At 35.4% G+C, this 24,725-nt stretch overlaps 2 protein-coding genes across 2 annotated transcripts; both read left to right on the top strand.

The window, feature by feature from the left end:
* The first annotated feature begins 991 nt into the window (after window positions 1–991).
* On the top strand, window positions 992–5,340 carry LOC132189476 (protein DUF642 L-GALACTONO-1,4-LACTONE-RESPONSIVE GENE 2-like). The gene is made up of 3 exons (XM_059604222.1): window positions 992–1,105; window positions 1,931–2,428; window positions 4,497–5,340. The coding sequence occupies exons 1-3, from the start codon at window positions 1,036–1,038 to the stop codon at window positions 5,033–5,035; spliced, it is 1,107 nt and encodes a 368-aa protein (XP_059460205.1). The 5' UTR covers window positions 992–1,035; the 3' UTR covers window positions 5,036–5,340.
* A 4,438-nt stretch (window positions 5,341–9,778) lies between these two features.
* LOC132190729 (uncharacterized) lies at window positions 9,779–22,877 on the top strand. The gene is made up of 16 exons (XM_059605781.1): window positions 9,779–9,888; window positions 10,017–10,086; window positions 10,500–10,556; window positions 10,787–10,904; window positions 11,625–11,714; window positions 11,810–11,989; window positions 12,109–12,186; window positions 12,994–13,059; window positions 20,069–20,222; window positions 20,332–20,401; window positions 20,666–20,722; window positions 20,861–20,978; window positions 21,620–21,709; window positions 21,872–22,051; window positions 22,161–22,238; window positions 22,578–22,877. Exons 1-16 carry the CDS (start codon window positions 9,886–9,888, stop codon window positions 22,645–22,647), a joined length of 1,479 nt encoding a protein of 492 aa, XP_059461764.1. The 5' UTR covers window positions 9,779–9,885; the 3' UTR covers window positions 22,648–22,877.
* Window positions 22,878–24,725: the final 1,848 nt, after the last annotated feature.

The following is a 24,725-nucleotide window of genomic DNA, read 5'->3' as shown; positions in this document are numbered from 1 at the left end:
TTGCTTCGTCTATTTTACCGTTAAGATTTTGTTTTATTGTATTTAACGTAAAATCTAATGAGAGCCAATTCTATTTTATCGCTTTCAATAAAAATTCGACACATCAAATAAAAACATCAAATACTATGGAGATGAAAACATCGTATCGTTAATTCTAATCAATCGTATAAACTTTTTCATTTGTTATAACCCAACGACTACCATCAAACCCCACACCCACTTCTAAGCCCTCGACACCGGAAGTTTCAAAACCAACAAAGACGGTATGTCCGATGGTTTTATTCATGAGTATTTTGTCTATGAGGCATTTTGTCAACGTAAGAAAAATTATTTAGTGTGAAAAGTCATTGTTTTTTGGTGTTTTAGGCTGAAGTGTCTGTTTACTATTAAAGGGTGCAAAATACCCAATTTACACCACGACCTGATTGTAATTATTCTTTAAAATAAATCTAAGATCTAGATCATAATTCCCGTCATTTTTTTTATTAATTAAAACATAAGAAAATAAATTTTTATGAGAATTTTTCTTACTATTACTAAATCACCGAAAGGCTTATTTATAAAGTAATGCTACTCTGTATACTTAATAATTACACTTATTTTTCATCGGTGGCATGTTTTAAATAAATTTTGATATAAATCGCTTAAAAAGATGTTAATTACTTAAAATACGTCACTTCAACCCATAATAAAACCCAGCAAAAGTAAACAAAACAAAAGCATGTCGTGGCCTTGCAGGTTGTGTAACAACTTACCATGTGACATTCAACAGCTTTTGTCTTCGATATACGTCCCGATCTTTTTAGTCATAGTACTAAAAATAAAAAAAATAAATAGAAAAAGAAAAAGGGCAAATTCGTCATCAGGAACCCCCCACGTGAAGATAACGACTCAAGAAATGGCAAAGTTCGATATTTCAACGCAATCCAAGACCCTTTTTGTAGGCTGTCATGCATATAAAGGAATCCTCGCCATGTTTTCCTCTCTATGTCTTCAACACCATCTCTCTCACCAAAATTTACACACAGCTTCGCCATGCGAGGGGTCGTTTTGTTGTCGGTGCTTCTGTGTGCTACCTGCCACCTCGCCTTCTCCTTCACCGACGGTAAGTCGTTTATGCATTTTCCCACGTATATATATATATATATATATATATATATATATATATATATATGATTTCTTGGGCTGTCTTGGTTTTCAAAGAAGTTGTTTGTTGAGATTTTAGAATTCAGATTACATTTTTTTTACCATTTCTGCTCCAAAATGGACTCATATAATAGAGGTTTGAAGGTTTTTAAGGCAGATTTGCAGAGTGTCCAAGCTAAAGATTTAAGCTCTTGGAAATAGGAATCTGGGTTTTCTCAGGGCTTGAGAGGTCACTTTCATGGCCAGTAATTAATCTACTGCTGCTTTTTGCCGCTGCTCATTGGTTTTTGCTGACAGCATGTACATTTTTTTGTTTCTGAATGTTCTGACATCCAAGAAAGCAATGCTTTAATGAGGGTTAATTTGTCAGTAGCCCACGTGATGGTGAATTCTTATTATTAATACCCCCACATGAATATCACTTTAAAAACCAAAGAAAAAACACCCACAAGATACCTCCCAAAAAGTAAAACAAGTCAATTTTGTCACTCTTGACGAGACTAGTTGGTGAATGGTGAGTTGGGTAAAACAAGTAAATTGAGCAATGAGTTCGTGATTTGATATAAAGTAAAATAAGTTTTAAATTTTTTATTTTAGAAAGAAAAAAGCTAGCCGTCATTCTAAGTACTATTGCATTAAACATTTCTCTTTATTTTATTAGGACAATTACTATACAAATATATTGTAGTAAACCCAACATATTTCCTTGTAAAGGCTATGCTTTGTATGTGCAGTAATCATATGATTTGTTAAATTGAATCCCATGATTTCCCATCTAACACAGGATTAGTACGCAATGGGAACTTCGAGTTTGCCCCGAAGCAATCGGACATGAACGGCACGGTGGTGATCGGGCGCTATGCCGTACCAGATTGGGAGGTCTCCGGCTTCGTAGAGTACATAAAATCCGGGCAAAAGCAAGGCGACATGCTGCTGGTGGTGCCGGAGGGAGCCTTCGCCGTCAGGCTCGGGAACGAGGCATCGATAAAGCAACGCATCAAAGTGGTCAAGGGGCTCTACTACTCCCTCACTTTCAGCGCGGCTCGCACCTGCGCTCAAGAGGAGAAGCTCAACATATCGGTGGCGCCTGATTCCGGCGTGCTGCCGATGCAGACTATGTATAGCAGCAACGGGTGGGACTCGTATGCGTGGGCTTTCCAGGCCGAGCTTGAAGTTGCCGAAATTGTTATTCATAATCCGGGTGTGGAGGAGGATCCGGCCTGCGGTCCACTCATTGATTCTGTCGCCATTAAAGCTCTCTATCCTCCTAGAGCAACCAACAGTAAGTTCTTCTACCTTAATATAAAGTTAGAACAATTAAAATAATAATAATAATAATATAAAGTTATTATTAGATAATACGAATGTAGTTAAAATATTTAATCTCTTGAATTAAATAAGTAACTTATATAGTTTTCGAGACAAACTCAACACAAATTTTACACTTACGACCCTACGTGGTTAAGAGTCTGTTTGGGATTGGATTTAAAAAATAGAACTTTTAAGTTATAAAAAAAAAAAAAAAACTTTTTTTTGGAAAAAGCTTATTTTTAAGTTTTTGTCAAATGCGTTTTGACTATTTTTAGGTTTTTTAAACCTTTAAAAGCGTTTTCAATTTTTTTTACCAAATGTATATTTTTTTTTTTGTTTTTCAAATAAACTTTTTGAGTGTTAAACACATTTTTATTTAGACCCTTCAAACGCACCATAAACATACTTTTAAAGTCTGTTTGAAATTGCGTTTAATAAATAGATTTTTTAAATAAAAAACATTTTTGAGTAAAAACTTTATTTTTAAATTTTTGTCAAAAGTGAATTTTGACTATTTTTAGACTTTCTAAACTCTTACAAATGATTTCAATTTTTTTTACCAAATGAGTTTAAAATATATATTTTTTTTGAATATTAAACGTGCTTTTAAACCTTTAAAACGCATACTTAAACATTAAACATGCCCACATAATCATGTTGCACACATAAGCCTAAATGGGTACCTATAATTGGAAGGCAACACTAGTAGAGAAAAAAAAAAAACCAAAAAAAAAAAAAAAACAATTTCCTCGACCCAAGAAGGCAGAAAAAGCCAATTTCTCCGTTGAATTTTGCAATGATTTTGGGCAACGTGGGCAACTGGGCATGCTTTGAGATCATCATGTAGGGGCTATAGGACCACCTCTTTTTCCTGTCGTTTAATTTTACCTCTTTGGAGTTAGGTAGCTGTCTTTCCCGCCAAGGTATTTGCAGTTAATGTTATTCGCCGTATTTTGTCTCTGTGGGGAGAAGGAAAAAGGTGCTCCAATTAATTAGGCATCAGGATTCGGGGCTTGGCTGACAACTTGAACATTTTAAAACGGTTGAGTTAATTAGACGCCTGGAAACATGGACCCGGATAATTTTGTCCACCTGCCTTGACAATTGGACAGGTTGTCCCAAATTTATTAGGGCAGATAAATTTTGTCAGAATTCTTTATATATACATATATATATATATATATATAGTTGAAAGGTATTTTTATTTTTTTACTTTCTAATATGATAAAAGTATCTCTAAATTTTAACTAACTGTATATTTTTAAGTTCAAATGAATTAGAGATGATCCAAATTCACCTGTTATTAATAGTCTAGATCACAAAAATTGCTGAAAATCTACTTAATGTTTTGCCGTAGATTTTATTGATGTAATAATATATATGTTTAAATGACATGATACAATGTAGACCATTAAATACAATAAAATGAAAGAAATAACTCATTTCTATTTCACTTGAAATGAGAAGAATTCTTTCATTAAATTTTAGGATACCTTAACCTAAAACAAGTCCTAGATCTCCTTAACTATGTCATGTTATAAAGCCAAAATATCCTAAATATACCATGTTATAAACCCTAAAATTTAATTCCTGATGATTTATTTAATGATTTTACATATCTAATCTATATGTTGTCGCACCATAAATATGAACAATTTATTTTTTATTTGGACAAGGATCTTTGCCGAAATTAATAAAAATGAAAGTGAAAATTTAATCACTTTAATGTGGGTTATAGAAATTTGATCATGTGCTATAATTTTTTTTTTTTTTTTTGGGACAAATTATACGAACATATCTAGTTTAAATAAACCGAATAATATTCGGTTAGTTATATTGGAAGAAAATTTTTGTCTATTTAAATAGTGAAAAATCAAAAATGCCTCATATATAATTAATTGGATTGGATATTATCTAGTTTAGTTTAAATAAACTTGAGAGAATTTTGTTCCAAATTATACTTTTGAGGTTGTAATTATATTTGAACTGAAAAGGAACCTGTTCGATATTATACTTATTTTGAGGTTGTAATTGTGCAGAGAATTTATTGAAGAATGGGGATTTCGAAGAAGGACCATATGTGCTCCCCAACACCTCTTGGGGCGTCCTTATACCACCCAACATCGAAGACGACCACTCTCCACTACCCGGCTGGATGGTCGAGTCCCTCAAAGCCGTCAAGTACATAGATTCCAACCACTTCTCCGTTCCGGAAGGAAAGCGAGCCGTTGAACTTGTCGCCGGAAAAGAAAGTGCTATTGCTCAGGTAGCCCGGACCATCCCGGGAAAAACCTACATCCTCTCTTTCGCTGTCGGGGATGCCAGCAACTCCTGCGAGGGCTCCATGATCGTCGAGGCATTCGCCGGTAGGGACACCGTCAAAGTGCCGTACGAGTCCAAGGGCAAAGGCGGATTCAAGCGCGCCGTGCTCAAGTTCGTGGCGGTTTCTCCGCGAACACGTGTCATGTTCCTCAGCACTTTTTACACCATGAGAAGTGACGACTTTTCTTCTCTCTGTGGACCGGTTCTCGATGACGTGAAGTTGTTGAGCGTTCGTAATCCACGTCGACTCATGTGAGGGCTATGAGTTATTATATATATTATATATATATACATGCAAGGTGGGTCCGGCTCGGATATATTGGATATTTGGTCATGCTATATATATATATATATATATATATATATGAGTAATTTTGTTTCTAAGGAAGCAATATTGGGTTTTTAGTGTGAGTTTTTAGAGCATAAATTTGAAAAATAATGTGAGGATGGTTTATAGTGGTATGAGTATATTGAGTGCCATGTACTCTAGCAAAATAAATTAGTAAAACGGTACTATATATACTTGAAGGAAATAGAAGTTCCACTTCACTTAAAATTCAATTTGATTTCCTAATATTATATATATTTCCGCATGGAGACTATTTTTACTTCTAAACGAGCCGCAAAACAAAATCTTGACCATATGTCCGCACTCCAACACTCCAATAGAGTTTGCAAATAACGACCCTCAAATTATTTTCTTTTTGTTTCTTTATCCCGATGCTTGGGATTCATACCAAGGATAAGCAGGGCTAGACAACATGCTTTTTTTTATTGGGGTTGTTTGCCAATTAACCCAAAAAATGCTTCATACTATTTATATCAAATTTAACTTCCAATAGTCTTACTTTTTATATCAAAGAACAATTGCTCTATGCTCTCCATATGATCCCGACAGAAAAACACATTGAACCTTTTGTTAACATAACAAGGCCTGTTGCTAATTATGATGGTAAATCCACTCATGCCACCTCATTAGATCGTGCTGCATCCTCAAAGGTTATTGCCTCGCAAGACTCCTCAAATCAAGCTATCACATATATGGTTACATGTTATGTTGGGAAACTTATGAATAAATTAAGAAAGCAATATTTGAGTAGTCAACCTCCTTGCAGCACACTCACATTAGAAAGGGAAGATCTCACACCTTGCGGTACACTCACATCAGAAAGGAAAGATCACATACCTAGCGCCACACTCACATGTCTATAAGGAAATTATTCTCGTAGAGCAAGTTTGGGACATTTTGTCAATTACTGTCTTGTATTTATTTTCTTGCTTTACTTGCACACATATATAATAGCAAATAATACCCTATGTACTGTTTGTAAATCAATCAAGCAAAGAAGTCTATTTCAATACAATATTTTCCCCTTTATTTTCATGGTATCAGAGCCATTATAAAGGCCTCAACCTAGTTTCGTTCCATGGCAAATACTTTCGGTACCTGGTCTATGTCAGCTTTTCCTCATCCTACTTTACAAGCTTGAGGGTGGGAACTACCTTACATGGTTGTCCCAATTTATGCCTTTTTGTCTCTTCGACCTGACTATTGAGGAGAGATGTGAGAGTTTTCAGAGAGACTCAGAGTTCCTCTCACTCTCAACTATTTTCAATTCTTTTTTTAATTACGTGTGTCAGAAGCTTAACTTTATCGGTGATTTCCTACGTGTTGGGTGGTGTGAAATCTTAAGGAGATCTAACTTTAATTAGATGTGAGATTGTAGTCATTTCCGGCTAAAGTGTTTAATCTTAGCAGGCTTAAATCGCTGGAGTTGACACGCCTGCCTAAAAGCACAACACCCAATCTAAGCTTAATCCAATTTCTTCTCTTAAGGAGTTAAAAAGGAGAAGGAGAAGAACTCGTCAATGCATCGGACAACACTACAAAGGTAAGAGGCTGATCTTGTCGAATAACTTGAAGAGATGAGCGCAACACAACTTCTAGACGTTAACATAATTTGGTATGAGTAATGGGTTTACTATTCAAATACAAAATCACTACAACAGTGATGAGCGCAAGAGCAAATCATCCGCATGAAAACATGCAAACGGGGCCTATGATATCATGTTGAGGTGAGAAAGACAGAAGGGGTTGAGCGGTTTTGGCTTCACATGTTGGCTTTTAAACGCGAATCCTTCAAGAGCTGGATCAGCCTGAAGGGGTAAAGTTGTTCAAGGAGTTGATACAAATATCCAAGGAGTTGTTCAAGGAGTTGCCTTTTATTATAGGGCAGTGGGGTTTTTTTAGGTTGAGATAAACAGAGAGTTTATGGAAGAGGCTGATCTTGATTTTGGGCTTGTGTTTGAATTTGATGAAACTGCAGGCCATATAGGCTATATTCTGTATCAACTCCTTGAACAACTTTACCCCAACATGGTTTTGACAGTTTGCAGTTCCATGAATCTAGCCAAAGGTAATATAAAATGCAAGCTGAGTGGATATATATAATTCAAAGACAATCAACAGCATCAGGAAGATGATGTGGGGAGTACTTGTCCATTAGCTGGGTTAGGTCTGCATTGAACTCTTTCTCAAGCTCAACCTCTTCCTCCCACTGCCTCCGCTTCAGTTCAGCCTTCTTCTCTTCTTGGACTTTAACAAGGTTATCTCTCTCTTCCACAAAAGGCTTCCATCTCCTTATCTTGGAACTTTATGTATTTTGCAATTTCGTCAGCCCAATAAGCCAAAAAATAAGAAAAATAACAAACACCACCACCTACCCAAAGCATTAATTATGCTACACTACATATACCCACTCAGCTTGCATTTTATATTACCTTTGGCTAGATTTATGTAACTGCAAACGGTCAAAATCGATCCTATTGGGGTAAAGTTGTTCAAGGAGTTGATACAGAATTTGGCCTGCAGCTTCAACAAATTCAAACTCAAGCCCAAAATCAAGATCAGTCTCTTCCATAAACTCTCTGTTTATCTCAACCTCAAAAAACCCCACTGCCTAGAATAAACCCCACTGCCCTAGGATAAAGGGCAACTCCTAAACATAAGAAGGCCTGTTGCTAATTATGATGGTAAGTCCAGTCATGCCACCTCATTAGATCGTGCTGCATCCTTAAAGGTTATTGCCTCGCAAGGCTCCTCAAATCAAGCTATCGCATGTATGGTTACATATTATGTTGGGAAACCTTATGAATAAATTAAGAAAGCAATATTTGAGTAGTCCACCTCCTTGCGGTACACTCACATTAGAAAGGGAATATCTCACACCTTGCGGTACACTCACATTAGAAAGGGAATATCTCACACCTTGCGGTACACTCACATTAGAAAGGAAAGATCCCATACCTTGCTCCACACTCACATGTCTATAAGGAAATTATTCTCGTTGAGCAAGTCTGAGACATTTTGTCAATTACTGTCCTGTATTTATTTTGTTGCTTTACTTACACGCGCGCATATGTAATAGTATATAATACCCTTTGTACTGTTTGTAAATCAATCAAGCAAAGAAGTCTATTTCAATACAATATTTTCCCCTTTATTTTCACCTTTCATATATAATATGCTCTTGATATCAACAAGAGTTTCAAATCTAGCACGAGGACAACTTTGCAACCAAACTATTGCTAGTGTCATTCACCACTCGGGTGTTAAAGTATACTAGGCCCGCAAGGGCTTGAGCTTAAGTTCAGTGTGCTCGAGCTTAGACATGTAGGCCCGTAAGGGCTCGAGCGCAGACATATACACAAGCCAGATCAGTCACTGCATTAAATCACAAAACCGATATGGAAAGATTTAAGGCATTCCACGATCTCTCATGACAGCATACAGAGAACTTCCTTACAATCAGACAACATATAATCAAATCTACTCTAGAAGGAAAGATGCACAACTATTGGATAACTTGTATTATTGCATAAAGGAAAATATGCAAGAAGGTTTGTTTGTTTGTAATATAGGAGTAACTTTACTTTAAACCCCTGAATTACCGTGCGATTTGAGGAAATCTCTTAAACTTTAAAACCTTTCAATTTAGACTGTCCATCAGATTTTAAACGTTAAAAGTGAGACAATGACGTTTATACCTCTGAATTTTTTTATAAAATTCTAAATTTACCCTTAATTCCAAATAAAAAAATAAATAAAGTTTTAAAAAAATATTAGAAATATTTTGGTCTTTTTAGGAGTAAATCAGGGAAGTTAATGGCTAAATATGACGGAGGGGTTCAAATTGATTGCAATTGAAAGTTTAGGAATCCAAATTGAGAGGTTTTAAAGTTTAGGAGACTTCTCAAATCGCGTGGTAATTTAAGGGTTTAAAGTAAAGTTATCCCTTTGTAATATAATTATTCTGGTTTGTGATTTTGCATTAGGTTTAGTTGAGCATACTTTAGGTTAAGTCTTGTATATAAATACCACAACTTTGTACTGTAATTTTTAGTCACTTTGAATATACAAGTTATCAAAGTTTTCATCGGGGATGCCAATTATCTAACCATAAATGGGTTTTAAAGTTTGACTTGGTTTGGCATGGTTCACTTAAAAACGGACCAATAGGCTTGGACGTTAACAGGTCCAGATGGGGAGGAGCCCAAACCCTCAAATAAAAAGTCCAGATGGGGGGTGGCCGAGCCACCTCAAACGGCGAGCCACCCCCAATTTTTTTTTTTGTTTTTTTCAAATTTAAAAAAAATTAAATAGATGCCACATGTCAACATCTGATTAGTCCACGTGTCAGTCTTAATGGTCAATTAACGATCAACTAATAGATATACTAAGTTGGTCCTTTATCAAAACCCCAAGAAAGTTCTGTAATAAAAATAAAACCTCAGGAGAATAAAAATAAAGTTCTTAAACTTCATGCTATTATAAAGTTCTTAAACTTCATGCTATTAGGTATTTAACCCTTTTTATTATTATATTATTTCTGGCAAAGTTCAAATGTCTGATCGGTCGGCCACACGTGATCTTCATAACTCCACGAGTCCTCAGATCTGACGGCTGAGAGAGCTGCGTCAGTTTGAAGCTAACTGGGAAAGACTAGGGCCTCTCTACCGGCTCCTCCTATATAAAACCCTCACAAATCTCTTACGCTCCTTCTCTCTCTATCTTTCGCTCTCTGCGCCACACCCTCGCTGCGAAATATGGTATGCAGCTCTCTTTCTCGCATAATCTCTCAAAAATTTTCGGTTTATTTTCTTTGATCTTCGACGTTTGTTTGGCATTTTGATTCTGATTTTTTTTGGGCGTTTGATCTTTTGGTTTTGTGTTGTAGGCTTTGCCGAACCAACAGACCGTCGATTACCCGAGCTTTAAGCTTGTGATTGTCGGCGATGGTGGAACCGGTAAGTTTTCTTTGGTGTAATGGTTCTTTCCTTCAAGATCTGTTTGGTTACTGGGAAAATTTAGGATGAAAAAAAAAGATCAGTTTATTGAATAGTGGATTTCAATTAAGCTTAGCTGCTGAGCCGTAGGTATTTTTTTGCTTTCGTTCTAGGGGTCTGTTGCCGTTTATACTCTGTTTGTTTGAAAATAGTCCCAAGAAAAAATCTTTACTGTGAAACTAAAACTTGAAGGAAAAAAAAGTGAATGATATTCTTTGGTATTTCTATTTCGTGCAGTTGGGTTGATTTGTGATAAATTAATTGCCTTTGGTTTTGTTATTATTTGGTAACTCATCATATTTGATTGTTGAAGCGGTTGGCTTCTAGTAGTGGACGTTTTGCTTATTTGGATTTCAATTGTTTGAACAATGCAGGAAAAACAACATTTGTGAAGAGGCATCTGACTGGGGAGTTTGAGAAAAAATACGAACGTAAGTCTGATGAATTTAGATTTTATCTGTTGGATTTTGATCTTTGATATCTTGTCTTTATGGTTTCCTTGGTATTAAGGAAGTAGTAAAACCTTGCGTTTAGAGCAAAGTTACTCTTGTTTGATGCTAAAAATAAAAAGGAAAAAAACTTGAACTTTGTTCTTTTGGTTTGTTAATTGGAATTGGTATCCGGGACTGATCTCATTCTTGATCTTTCAACTCATGTACAGCAACCATTGGTGTGGAAGTCCATCCTTTGGACTTTTTCACCAACTGTGGGAAAATTCGATTCTACTGCTGGGACACAGCTGGGCAAGAGAAGTTTGGTGGTCTTCGAGATGGATACTAGTGAGTGATCTGCAGAATAATTTTGGGCAATTCTTTATATCTAACTTATTATTCAAATTAAGTTGTAGCCATATCTAGCGCACCATTACCTTCTAGCTACCCCTGTTTAGTGTTTGTATGTAAATGCTTATATGCAGAGATTCACGTGTAATGGTAGTTAGACCCTTTTTGCCCTTTTGAGATTTATATATGGCAATCTGTTATGTTTTGTTTGTTTTGTTTTCGAATCAAGTATTAAGTAACTTAAGAAATTGAGGAATTGGTGTGATTTTATGAGCTTTTTTATATTTAAATGAAATTCTTGAACTTCGTGGAAACTATTATGCAGATGATTAAATGCAAACATGTTCATGCTTCTTATGTGTAGTTTTTGAACCTGTCCCCCCACTTTGTACGCTCAAATAACCACCGCCAACCCCAAATCACAATTCTTTTTTCTTAATAATTATTTGCTACTTCTTGAGGGAAGGAAGATTTAGAGGTCTGTGTTTGTAGTAAAGTTTTTTATAAACATATTATGATGGTATACTCAATTAGTTCTGAACTAATTTTAATTTTGTGGACTGGGTTAACTTCCCAGGAAAAAAATGTTGTTTTTTCCTCTTTTGTTTTTGGTGCTTGATAGATTCACTTCGGTCCATAAACTCTCAGAAATCATATATGTTTCAGTTTAATTTAGTCTCTTCAGATGATGTTTTAAAAATCATGTTCATTTTACAGCATCCATGGGCAATGTGCAATTATCATGTTTGATGTTACTGCCCGGCTGACATACAAGAACGTTCCAACATGGCACCGGGATCTTTGCAGGTCTGTTCAGAAACCCTGACTAGTCTCTTGTTAAGTTTGAGAGTTCCTTTGCTTTATTGGGTCTCATAGCTACTTCCTATGTTGTCATTTTTCAGGGTGTGTGAAAACATCCCAATTGTTCTTTGTGGAAACAAGGTTGATGTGAAGAACAGGCAGGTGAAGGCAAAGCAGGTTACTTTCCACCGGAAGAAGAATTTGCAGTACTACGAGATATCAGCTAAGAGCAATTATAACTTCGAGAAGCCTTTCTTATACCTTGCCAGGAAGCTTGCAGGGTAAAGACCCATTAATTTCTGATAGAGAAGCTTTTCCCCCTGTTACTTTTAGTGCTCTTGATAATTCTGCAGAATGCAGTTACAATCAAGTATTTACTGTGCAATGTGCTTGTTTATAGGGACGCTAATCTGCATTTCGTTGAATCTCCTGCCCTGGCTCCCCCAGAAGTGCAAATCGACTTGGCTGTGCAACAACAGTAAGCCTTCTCTTATAACTAAAATTCTCTCTCTCAACAGTTAATGTGGAGTGCTAGGTTAAAGAAGGCATGACCAAGTACTACATGGTCTGTCCTAGGTGTTATGTGAAAATCGTGCCTTTTTGAGGTGCTATCAGCAAGCGATACTCTTAATGGTGTCGATAACTGTTTCCTCTGCAAGAAACTTCTCTATACTTATAACTGTTATGTAGATGCTACTTATTCCCCTCTTCCTGTATTTTCTTGTATCAGGTTGATATAAGTACTGCCAGAATTGTGTGTTAAACTGGTTTAATAACTGCTATTCTTTTGGCATGCTGTGCTTCTGTGGTTCTGTGATGAGGGAGTTTGTTACAGCAATTATTAATTGTTGCATAATATATTAGATTCCTTTACCTCATCCATCAGGTCTCGCGAATTAAAATTGATATCAGTTTTTTTTATTTTCCTTTTTGAATTATGAATAACTTGTCAAGCCTGATGAGCTGAGTTCTTCCTTTTGAGTTTCTCCAAACTGATGGGAGAAACTCAAAAGGAAAAGGAACACTGCAATCATCAGACTTGATGATTGCGAGAAAACGAGTTTGGATTTACTGTTATGTTTTCTTAAATTCCTCTTAGAGTGGGTCGCTACTAATGCTTTCTCAATAGCACTAATTTTGTAGAATTTTGTGCTCTCTGTTCTTTCTCTTGATTTGTTGGATGTATTTTCTTATATACTCTCCTTGTGCACTTGGGTTGGCTTTCTAATAAACTCGTTTTACTTGTATATATAACCTTTGTTTTCTCTGTTGGTGATTTCCACAGGCATGAAGCTGAGCTTGTTGCTGCTGCGAGTCAGCCCCTTCCTGATGACGATGATGACGCATTTGAGTAGATTGGGGTGTTCTAGTTTTTGTCAGAGATTCTCATCAAAATATTCGAGTCCCTTGAGCCATTTTTTCCCCTAAATTGCTGGCTTTGTGCATGTTAACAAACTTAAATCTTTGGTTGTATCAACTTGTGGATGCGGAGTTGGACCATTGTTTTGCTTTTTGTTTTGGATTTTATGACATATGTGTCTGCACAGCAATGTGATATTTTTGAGTTTGGATTAATTAAGCTTATGGCCCACGTGTCCCCGGTTCACATTTTCTAGTTTGCCAACTCTTCATGGCTTGTGGTTTAAGAGTGTGGCTGCTCTTTTGTGAACGCCCTTAAAATTTGTTAGCTATGGTAATTAACTTGAAAGGTTATTCATAATACTTTCATTTTAATTAGTTGAAGTACTACCAATAACAACAAATATCAATATAAAATAAAATACTAGTAAACTATTGAGATTAAATATCTAGTTGAGAATAGACGATTTCGTCTCAATACAAATGTTATACATAAATTGCTTTCTACAATCTTTCGCTCAACATTTATGTACTTATTTCAAATAGAACTTAGTATATACAGTGAGTCTGGTTTAATTAGAAATAAGTATAGAGAGAGTACATTTTAGAAACATAATTGAGTTTTGAATAAATTATACTGGTGATCATTATCTCCGTAATTATATCACCATTATAAAACAATTAAGGCATAATTCCAATGATAACATGTTGCAATTTATGTCAAAAAACCATGTTGATGAAGTATATCATATAATATTCATAATTAATTTTTGGGTCATAACTCACCCCAATATAGTCTATTTGTGTCGTTTTTTCTCGATGATAAGGTTTGCGCATCTTAGAGTGCATCTAGTACAACTTAGGTGTCCTGAGCACGGTATATAAGTAGCTACCACTAGAGGTCTGACCGAGTTCGATCCTGAATGATCCATACCACTAGCGATGCCGTAGGACATGACCACCATATGCGTATTGTTGCATTGGTCACTCTAGTCGTTGGATCCAAGGCAACCTAACACTAAACTAAACATGGGCCATATGGTCAAGTTCATATACCAATGTGTACTTATCCAGATTCTTCACCCACATTTCTCATGGTGGTACGCCACATCAATAATATTCCAGTTAAGAACATAGCATATTTCATTGGTAAAACATCAATGCATTTGTAAATCAACCTTTAAAAGCCTTAAGGCTTACACCATACATTTTTTATGAAAGGCATGAGTATCTAAAATGCAAGTTTATAAATAAAATATTCATGCTTGATAACAAAGTATTTTGGCATTTCCATGAATGATTACTTACCTCGAACTCTCACATCCAACCTCACACATACCAAAGGGTCAACATCTCATTTTTGCAAGTCCATACTTGAATATTAGCTAAGATACTATGTAAAACCCTAATCTATGCTCTAAAACCCCAATGTGCACTTAAAACCCCTAATGTGCACATTCTGCCCTTAAAAGGTTTGATCATTCCCTGAGGGCCATTCAAATGTTCTAACCATTCAATCATTCCTTGTACAGTTGTACCATTCAAACGTTTCTTGAACAAAAACCCAAAAACTCAGAAAGGTCATATTTTTAACCTATCTAGCTCGTTCCAAAGTCCTAACAAACTTCATAACACTACCCTAAGCACAAATCAGAGCTCATGACATAATTCAAACACCAAAGTACAAATCCTTTCACCAAAAATCCAACATTTTTTCAAAGACACAAAACAATTCAAAAACATAAGGATTTACATATATATTAACACCTCAAATGGGAAGAAATTTACACTTCATCAGTAAGGACAACGAAATGGTTCATGACATCCAAAAACTCTAGCCCGGCTCATCACCTCCCTATGGCTCAAGGAGTGGTGCGACCACCTCAAGCCCCTATGGGGGTGGTCGGCCACCCTATGAGTGGGTAGGATAGTTTGACCTCCCCCACCATCCCTTTGGATGGTTGAGCACTGCTTCAAAGAATAAAAAGATGGTTAATCACTTCTTAATAGGGTAGGGTAGTTGATTGCTTTAAATGGTGGTTCTGCCACCCATTAGTATTTTTTAGGGAAAAATTCATTTTACCCCCTTGAAGTTTCAAGGGTTTTTCAATTCGAACCCTAATGTTTAAAAATTGGCAATGTACCCCCTAAATGTTTTAAAAAATTTCAATTCAGATCCTCCGTTACTAATTCCATCTAATTGGACGGAAATAATCCTACGTGCATCTCACGTGGGATTTTGATGTCCTCTATTCCAGTTTTGCCATCATTAAAAACCTATGAAATTACGTAATTACCCTCATTAAAACTTATGAAATTACGTAATTACCCTTAATTTCATAAGTTTTAATGAGGGCAAAATTGGAATAGAGAGTATCAAAATCTCACGGGAGACGCACGTGGGATGATTTCGGTTCAATTAGACGGAAATTAGTAACGAAAGATCTGAATTGAAAAATTTTTAAACATTAGGGGGGTACATTGCCAATTTTTAAACATTGGGGTTCGAATTGAAAAACCAATAAAACTTCAGGGGGTAAAGTGAATTTAACCCTATTTTTTAAGAAAAAAAATATCCAAAAAGACTTAATTCAGGTCATTCATTCAAAATGAATTGATTTAGATTTTTGAAATTGGAGGCGACTGCAATCCTTGGTTTAAATTGAAATGATAACATGTGTGCTATTAGGGACATTCAACCAATCAAATACTCAAAATTAGTGATAAACTATGAAGCAACGTTCGGTGGTGTCTAATCAAGATTCATGGGGGTATTATCAATTTTGGAAAAAAAACATTTCTTTATATCCCTTTGTGCTTCGGGTTATTTTGACTTTAAAAGTTGAGTTTTGAATCTTTTAATCTAAGAATTTTGTTAATATTCTGTCAATTTTTAAATAGAAAGTTTTCATCATTCTAATTTTTCTCTTATTTTTTCATTTTCTCTCTCAATTGACCATCCTAGTTTGAGGAGTAATGCAACACGTCTCTTTTGCGTCCCTTTAAAGACGATGTAACTCTTAAAATTATCATTGGTCTCGTAATTGATCACTATTAAATTTTGATTAAATAATAATTTTAAAAGTCACATTATTTTTTGAAGGACAGAAAAGTAACACTAGAGAAACTTGTAAAATTGGAAGAGAGGATTTGAGAGCTATGGCCAAAAATGCTCGAAATCCATGGGCAGGAAATGGTTTGCAAACGCGTGATAATACTAGAAATGGCGGTGTTAGGTGGTGTCTAATCAAGATCAGTAGATTTTGAAGTAACAAAGAGATAAGTCAAAATACACTAAAAAATAAAAATAAATAAAGATCATTTAGTTTATATTACTGGTATTTATTTTAGCTAATATATTTTTAAATTGTGAGAAATTATGTAATGACTTATATTTTTTTGTCCAGAAATGCTAGAATTTAATAAAAATTTCACATTTTATTCATAAAAGTCAAAGTGATAAGTTGCCGCATCATATTTTTAGTGAAAGGAAAAAGACAAAACAAAAAGAAGATTATGTGACATTTTGTTACATGGACTTTTATGGGCAAAATATGAAGTTTTTATTAGATTCTAGCATATTTTTTGTCATTTTGATTTTAAGATTAGTTTAAGTTTAGAGAAATACTAGAATTTAATAAAAACTCCACATTTTGCCCATAAAAGTCCATGTGGTAAGATGACACATCATATTTTTGGTGGAAGAAAAAATACAAAACAAAAAGAAGATTATGTGGCATCTTGCCACATAAACTTTTATGGGCAAAATATGAGATTTTTATTAAATTCTAGCATATCTCTTAAGTTTATTGTGAATTCGAAAACTCTATAAGCAATAAGCATTTTCGTTAAATAGATAATAGAAATTATTACCAAAATATAATTATGCTGTTCAGATTAAAAAAAAGATAGATTTTTTTTTTAAAAAAAATTATTAAGCACATCTTCCATGTGGATTAGAATTGATGAAAAAAAGCTTTTAAAAAATGGCTAAGTTTTTTTTTTTTTTTTTTTTTTTTTAATAAAAAAGGTTGGAGGGGAAGACCAATTGTGGCTATTCTACTTGAACGTGACCATAGTAGTACCAATCTGCGAGGGACTGCTCAAGAGGGACCTAGACGGCGGAAGCCGCAGGCGCACCCTTAAGACCAGCCGAACAATAACTTAACCGTCTGCCCCATCAGGGCATCAATGGAAACCGATATGGTTTATAGGCCTAGGTATTGGTCAAAACGGTCCGGTTTTGGCTCTTATTGGTTATTAACCGATAATTTTTGGTTAAACGGTTTATTAACCGATACCGAATCAATAAGAATTTTAACCGAAATTATCGGTTATAACGGTACACGATTAAACGGTTCGATTAAACTGGTTAACCGATTTAACCGTGAGCTTTATATTGATTTATTTTGTTTGGCCAAAAATGAGTTTTTTTTTTTACTTTTGAGAGCCTAAATACTTTTTGTTGGGCTAAAATAACTTATTAAAAATGAGTTGTTTTAGGGTCCAAATACTTTTTGTTGGGACCCAAAAATTTGTTTTTTAGGTTAAAAATTGAAGTTTTTTAATATTGATCCACCACAACTTTTTTTAATTTTTATTTTTATAAAATACATTTTTTCAAAGCAAATGGACTAATTAACATAATAAATGCTAATTAGATTAACAAAACTAGTTAATGAAAAATGCTTTCACCAAAGGCAAAGAAATCCCATCCAATGCCATAACTAAAAAAAAAGTCAAACCTACCAATTCCCAAATTAAGATAAGGTTACATAGGTATATATATAATCCCAAAACTACATCGTTTTTGCATCCCTACTTAACGGTTTATATCAGTTAAATGGTTAACTGATATGAAATTTCTAACCGGACCGAACCGAATCGATAAGCATACCGATATAAAAAATTTAACCGATAAGGATACCGGTATATCGGTTACGGTTAATATTGGTTTGGTCGAAACCGGTATACGGCCGGAAATCGGTAACCAGTTAACCTGCCCACCCCTAGTGGTTTATACTAATTAGACATGAAGATTCTCTATTACAAAAATTCAAACCCACACCTTAGTACTTACCTAACCACTTGAGAATTTTCTTAGGCCATTGAACCACCACCCTTGATGGTTAAAAATGGCTAAGTTAATTATTAAGTCATTCGACCTAGTTTAGTCACAACAATTGTAGTGGGTTTTCTAGATAAGGATGAGTCATGCTCTTAGCCAACCCTAGCTAAGGGGGTGACTCATAGTTGCCCCGTAATAAAGGGGGTGATCGCGAGCCACTCCCTCTAGCCCCATTGAACAAGGTGGTTGTGAGTTACCCTTTTTGTGAGGGGGTGGTCATGAGCCACCCTCTAAGTCGTGGGTGGCTAGGAGCACAATTCACTCATGGCTAGGTTTTGCAGCCTACTATCATTGTCCAGCCCAGTTAATCTTTTTCTTTTTCTTCTTCTTTTCCTTTTTTATTTTTTATTTTTTATCTAAGAGGGTCATAAGTGTTTGTTCAAACGAGGATTGGTCACATGTCAAATGCGAGAAATTTGCCACATGTCAATTAGGAGCTCGTGCAGGAAAATGGACGACTAGGATCTGATCTTGATAGACTGCTTTTGAACAATGTAATGTGCCATTCGAACAAACGTCTAAGTTGAAAGGGGTGTGGTGTAAACCCCCTCATTTAAGTCAAATAATCATTTCACACATCAACTTGAAACATAAAATAGAATACCTAGGAAAACACAGGATTAGCCAACCCATTCTTTGTCATCGACAAAAGGGGTATTGCTCTTATTATTGGATGCTGTAAATAGGGCTTTAATCCACATCTAGATAATTGCATTACAAGTACTTTCACCTATACATATGAAAAAGGGTAAAACTATAGATAATTTATCCTCATTATTGTTGTTTTTACTTGGTGCAATAGATTGATATTGACACAGTGGTTTTTACTTTTTACCCAACCGCTCTAGATTTGACCTAAAGCCTAAAGGATTGGACGAGCAAAATATTCTGTGTCCAGGACCATGCCAGATTTGAATTCTTTCTGATCTTAAAAATGTGATTCTTCAAGTAACATGGAATATTTTATGTTCTTTAGATACGTATGCTCTGGATGCTGATGAGGATGGTGAACTTTATGGGAGGAAATAATGTTTTGATGCTACACTTTTTATTTTTGTTTCGTATCACTTCATATCTTACGTGAATGAGTGCCACGTGAACTCTCGCATGACAGTTAAACGTGATAAGTATCATGTGGATTGTTTTGTGACAACTTGAATGTTAGTAGTTGGCGTGTTAAGAATACGTTACATGAATTATCACATTGGTTTATAAGGAACTTATAGTAAAAGTTATTGTATTCATAGGAGTAATTTGTACGAATTTGTTCTAACCCAGTTTATAAAATTGTCACGTGCCTCTTAGCATTAAAAATTTCTCTAACTCACTTTGGAAGAAAACTCTTATCTATTCCTAGCGGCATTCATATTTTTATAATATTTGTTCTTTATTATAATTCTATAACATTTGACTAGTTGTCAAAATATATAAATAAAAGTGAGAACCTTTCATTAATATATATATATATTCTTTATAGCCGTTGCGGAACATGTTTCTTCGTCTATGGAGTCAAGAAAAGGTGACCATCATCGACTGCCTCGTCGCATTCATACTCAATGCATGTCTTATTCACAGTCACGGTCTAATCTTTAGGTTACATTATTTCTCGTTTCACTAGTAGCTTTATTTTTATGCAATATAAAGTCTATCATGCCTTCTTTTTTTTTAAAAAAAGTATTTGTTGGATATTCCTCGCCCCTCCTTTTTTTAGTCCTTTGGTTATTTTATTGTAATGATTAATTTGCTAAGAAAAAAAAAATTATCTTATTTATCCACATTAAAGATTGAAGTAGTAGTAGCGTACAGTAGTGGACGCGTGGACGGCTGAAATTGAAGCTTAAAGTTTAAGCGGGCATTCCATCCAACGGCGTAGAAAATCGCGTCGAACAAAAGTCCAGCCTCCCTCCAATGTCCAAACCTGCTTATACGTATTATGTATTTATATATATCCTTCACCACCACCACCACTTCCACAGTGTGCTCCCTTCAAAACCCACAGCTCTTACCCAATCACCATCTCAACAATGGTGATTCTCTCTCTCTCTCTCTCTCTCTCTCTCTCTCTCTCGTTACATATGTTGTTAGCGTTTCGTTCTTGATGTGATCGTATTGTGGTGACGTTGTTTGTGTTTATAGGCCATTCCGACTCAGCAGAGTGTAGATTACCCTTCCTTCAAGCTCGTCATCGTCGGCGATGGCGGAACTGGTATGAATGCACTCTAGCTTTTATCTTTCTCTTTGTTTTGTTTGCTTGCCGGTAAAATTTGGGAATGGAAAAGGAATTTGAGGGAAAATTCTCGAATCTCATGTTTTCCGTTTGCATGTTTCTCGAGAATATAGTTCATTTTCATTTACTTCTGCAGTTTCTTGGCAACCAAACGGAGCTAATTTGAGAATCCTAGGCTTTAAGTGCTCTTTTACTTTATTTATTTATTTATTTTTCTGAATAAAGCGTTTTGATTCGGTGCAGGCAAGACTACGTTTGTTAAAAGGCACCTTACCGGAGAGTTTGAGAAGAGATATGAGCGTAGGAACTCTTTCCTTTTTTTTTTTTTTTCTCTCTCTTTCTCTTTTCTAAAATTCGCCGTTTGTGATTGTGTGCGTGTTAAAATCGACGACGATGATAATATTATGGTTTTGGAATTGTAAATGTGTCTATGTACAGCCACAATCGGCGTGGAAGTTCATCCGCTGGACTTCTTCACGAATTACGGGAAGATCAGGTTCAACTGCTGGGACACTGCCGGTCAGGAGAAGTTTGGTGGACTCCGAGATGGTTACTAGTATGTGTTTTCCATTTGCCCCTTTTACTATATTCACTTAGCGCATATAATTGTGATTAATGGGCATTTTTATTTTATTTTTTATTTTATCTATCTAGGGAAACTCTAATATATATATATATATATATATATATATATATATATATTTTAAGTGGAATTCTTAAAATCTCAACCATTATTTTTAAGTCAAATGGTTTATAGAATCATTTTATTTAAAACTGATGGTTAGGATTTAGAAAGCTCTACCATAGAGTTATCATAAGAAATCTAGAGGGTCACGTTTTCGAGTTGTTTTTGTAATGGTGTTTGTGATGTGATTCTTTAGCTTATGGTCCTGTACAGAGATTGGAATTAGTGCTTATGATTGATTCTTTGAAGTTACATTACTTTAGTTTCTAAGAGAACACTAAAAGGCATTAGTACAAAACCCAATTTCTAGTTGTTAGAATGTGATAGCTAAATTGGGTTTCATCTTGTGTTCACCAAGGGTGTCTGGGTATATGTACTTTCACAAATTTGAATTTTGATTCATTAGGACTCTGTTTTATTTGCGGCTTCTTATGGATGCAAATATATAATTAGGTTTCAACCCTTCATTCGTTCATATTTAACATTTTTGATCTGTACCATTTGATTTTCAGTATTCATGGACAATGCGCTATCATCATGTTTGATGTCACTGCTCGTTTGACATACAAAAACGTACCAACATGGCACCGTGATCTCTGCAGGTGAGTCATTGATGGTTTTTTTTTTTTAAAAAAAAAAAAAGGTTGCCATTAGTTGCAGCTCGTACTTCTACTGCCCCTTTCATTAACTACTTCCTCTCCGTATTTATCTTTTGCTATGTAAAAATGGTCTTCTAAATGGCTTCTCTGTTCCTATATTACCAGGGTCTGTGACAACATTCCCATAGTTTTGTGTGGTAACAAGATCGATGTCAAAAACAGGCAGGTCAAGGCAAAGCAGGTTACCTTTCACCGGAAGAAAAATCTTCAGTACTATGAAATTTCTGCAAAGAGCAATTACAACTTTGAGAAACCTTTCTTGTACCTTGCCAGAAAGCTAGCAGGGTAATGGTCTGGTCTATTTATCTTATTTAATTCTTTCTCTTTTGTTTTTTTCCATCATCTGCAGACTGATGTTGGAAAGAGAGTTTTAAATTTTCACTGGTAACTGCAGAAATGTTGACCTACACTTTGTTGAATCACCTGCTCTTGCTCCTCCTGAAGTTCAAATTGACATGGTTGCACAAGCAGAGTAAGTGATGGTGCCTCTTTCCCAGATTCATTTCGGCTTTCCCATTTTGATCTCTTAAGACTTTTAAACATGCTTGTTAATTCAATATAAGGAATGCACCATAAAAATAAAAAGAGACTACTGGCTGGGAGTGTGACTAAATTGTAGAAACTGCTTGGGCTTAATTCTTGGGACTTTTGATGTGAATTTTTACTCATCTAGTTTTGCAGATAACTCTTCCAAGGATATTAATAATTATACAACTAAGAAATATTGCAGCTTTGTTTACTGCTGCTGCTTTCGAGATTCCTTGGTGAACAACCTCATACTAACACAAATTATGGTGGAATTTATTTTCAGGCATGAAGCTGAGTTGCACAAAGCAGCTGCACAGCCTCTTCCTGATGAAGATGATGACTTTATTGAGTAGTGGAGGGTTCCTGTTCCTGAACTTTGCTTGCCTGTTTGCCACACTCAGGGTCTTGTAGGTTTTAGGGCAGTTTTACTTTGCAATGTTGCTACGGTTAATTTTGTACATTAAGGTTGGTTGGTTGTGGTAGGTTTAAGTTTGTAGTACATCAACTTGAAGTCCTGGTTTCGGTCATGTGGGATATCAGCCTCCACATTCAGCAACAAATACAAGAAATATTCAACTTCTCAGTTTTTTCTTTCTCTTTTTCCTTTGGCCTGTAACAAAATATATTACATGAGACGGAGATACACTTTTCCACATCAAATTCCAAGTTTGTAACATTCAAGTAGTGTAAAGAGGCTTGAACTTTCTACGAACTTCACAAGATCATTCATACTTTCTTTTTCTTTTTTGGGTTAAATGCAATTTTGGTACTTGTGGTTAGGCCCAAAATCAAACAGATCTTTCCGTTTCAAAAAGTGTTTCAAGTTGTACCTATGAATATTGAAAAAATACACTTAGTATCTTCATCCATGATCCGTCAAAAAATTTAACAGAATTACACATCAGCATGCTTAAAATGGCAACACATGTCCCGAATGCCAAATTAGAAGATTAGTTGATGTCACATTATATCATAAGTGGTACTTAGGGTTTTGCTGTCACATATGCTTAAAAAATAATAATACTAATAATGAAAAAAATAAAATAAACATTTTAAACCTAAACATAAAGCAAAATACTCATGTACCCATTTTGACTGAAATCTAGTCAACCAAATAGATCAGAATCTCCTCCTCCGCCTCCTTTGGCGTCAAAGACAAAGGTTGTAGCCTCTCGTCACTGCAAAACGGCCTGGTCAACCAAATAGATCAGAATCTCCTCCTCTGCCTCCTTTGGCGTTCAAAGACAGAGGCTGAAGCCTCTCGTCGCTGCAAAACGGCCTCTTCCCATTGTTGCCAGGGAAAATAATGTTCAAATTGATAGTCGTGCATATAATCACCAGGAGCAAAATGAAGGCCACAAAAGCCGTTACGAGTGGCCTCTGAAGCTTGCCCCATGCCTTGTCCTCTTCTCACAGGGTCTTGTACTCGCGCTTCAGCATGAACGCCTGGCAAAGCGCATCCCCGATCACCTCAATCATACCCTTTCGCCTTACCATTCTTTGTTACACCCAAACGAAGCATTATGCGTCTAGAAATACCTTTAGTTCGCCATCATCCCAAAACAACGAAGAAGAAAACAAATTTCTGGACATGAAAGTTTTTACCCAAATTACCAGAAAAACCTTCTAAATTTTTACAGTTTGATGCCTAACATTGATCAATTTCACTGCTCAAAATGCAGATTCAACGGCTTGATAGATTCAAAAAGGCTACAACACCAAAATTTTGTTTGTTTCCACTAAAAATCTGCAAAATTTTGATTCAGCGACTTTGCTCATGGGAAACAAAATCATCGATCTCTCTACCCTCCAAAATAATTGGCATATTTCTTTTGGATCTCAAGAAAAAGAGTCGCACTCTGTCACTATATTCTTCGTATTTTTCGAATCTCAACCATATTCTTCGTATGATTTCTTCGGCTTTTAGAATCGGTAATGCGGTTGTTAGTAGGAGAAGAAAATGTTGAGCTTCTTAGGTTATGGAATTCTGCTTTAGGTTTAGGTTTAAAATGTCTATTTTATTTTTCAAAATTTTATTTTATTTTTTCATTATTTCATTATTTTTTAAGCATATGTGGCAGCAAAACCCTAGGTACCACTTATATATAATGTCATGTCAGCTAAATTTGCTAATTTGGCATTGATATGTGGCATCTGGGGACAGGTGTCGCCATTTCAAGCACGATGAGGTATAGAGCTTTTGTCTGTGAGCTTTTGGCAAAAGTGTTATTACTGAAAAGTTGTTTACATGTTTGGTAACCGCATGTCTTAAGTACTTTTTTGGTGTTACTGATGTTCGGTAACAAAACTAAAAAAATGCTTTTAGTTGCAAAAATGACAATAAAAAAAATCATTACATGTCCCATCAAATATATGTCCTTTTACGTGAAATCATTACATGTTTTTCAATAAAGGCTTAAGGTTGGCAATG

Source organism: Corylus avellana, chromosome ca8 (genome assembly GCF_901000735.1).
Source record: "Corylus avellana chromosome ca8, CavTom2PMs-1.0".
NCBI classification, from domain to species: Eukaryota; Viridiplantae; Streptophyta; class Magnoliopsida; order Fagales; family Betulaceae; genus Corylus; species Corylus avellana.
This window is presented reverse-complemented; position numbering and strand designations above follow the sequence as displayed.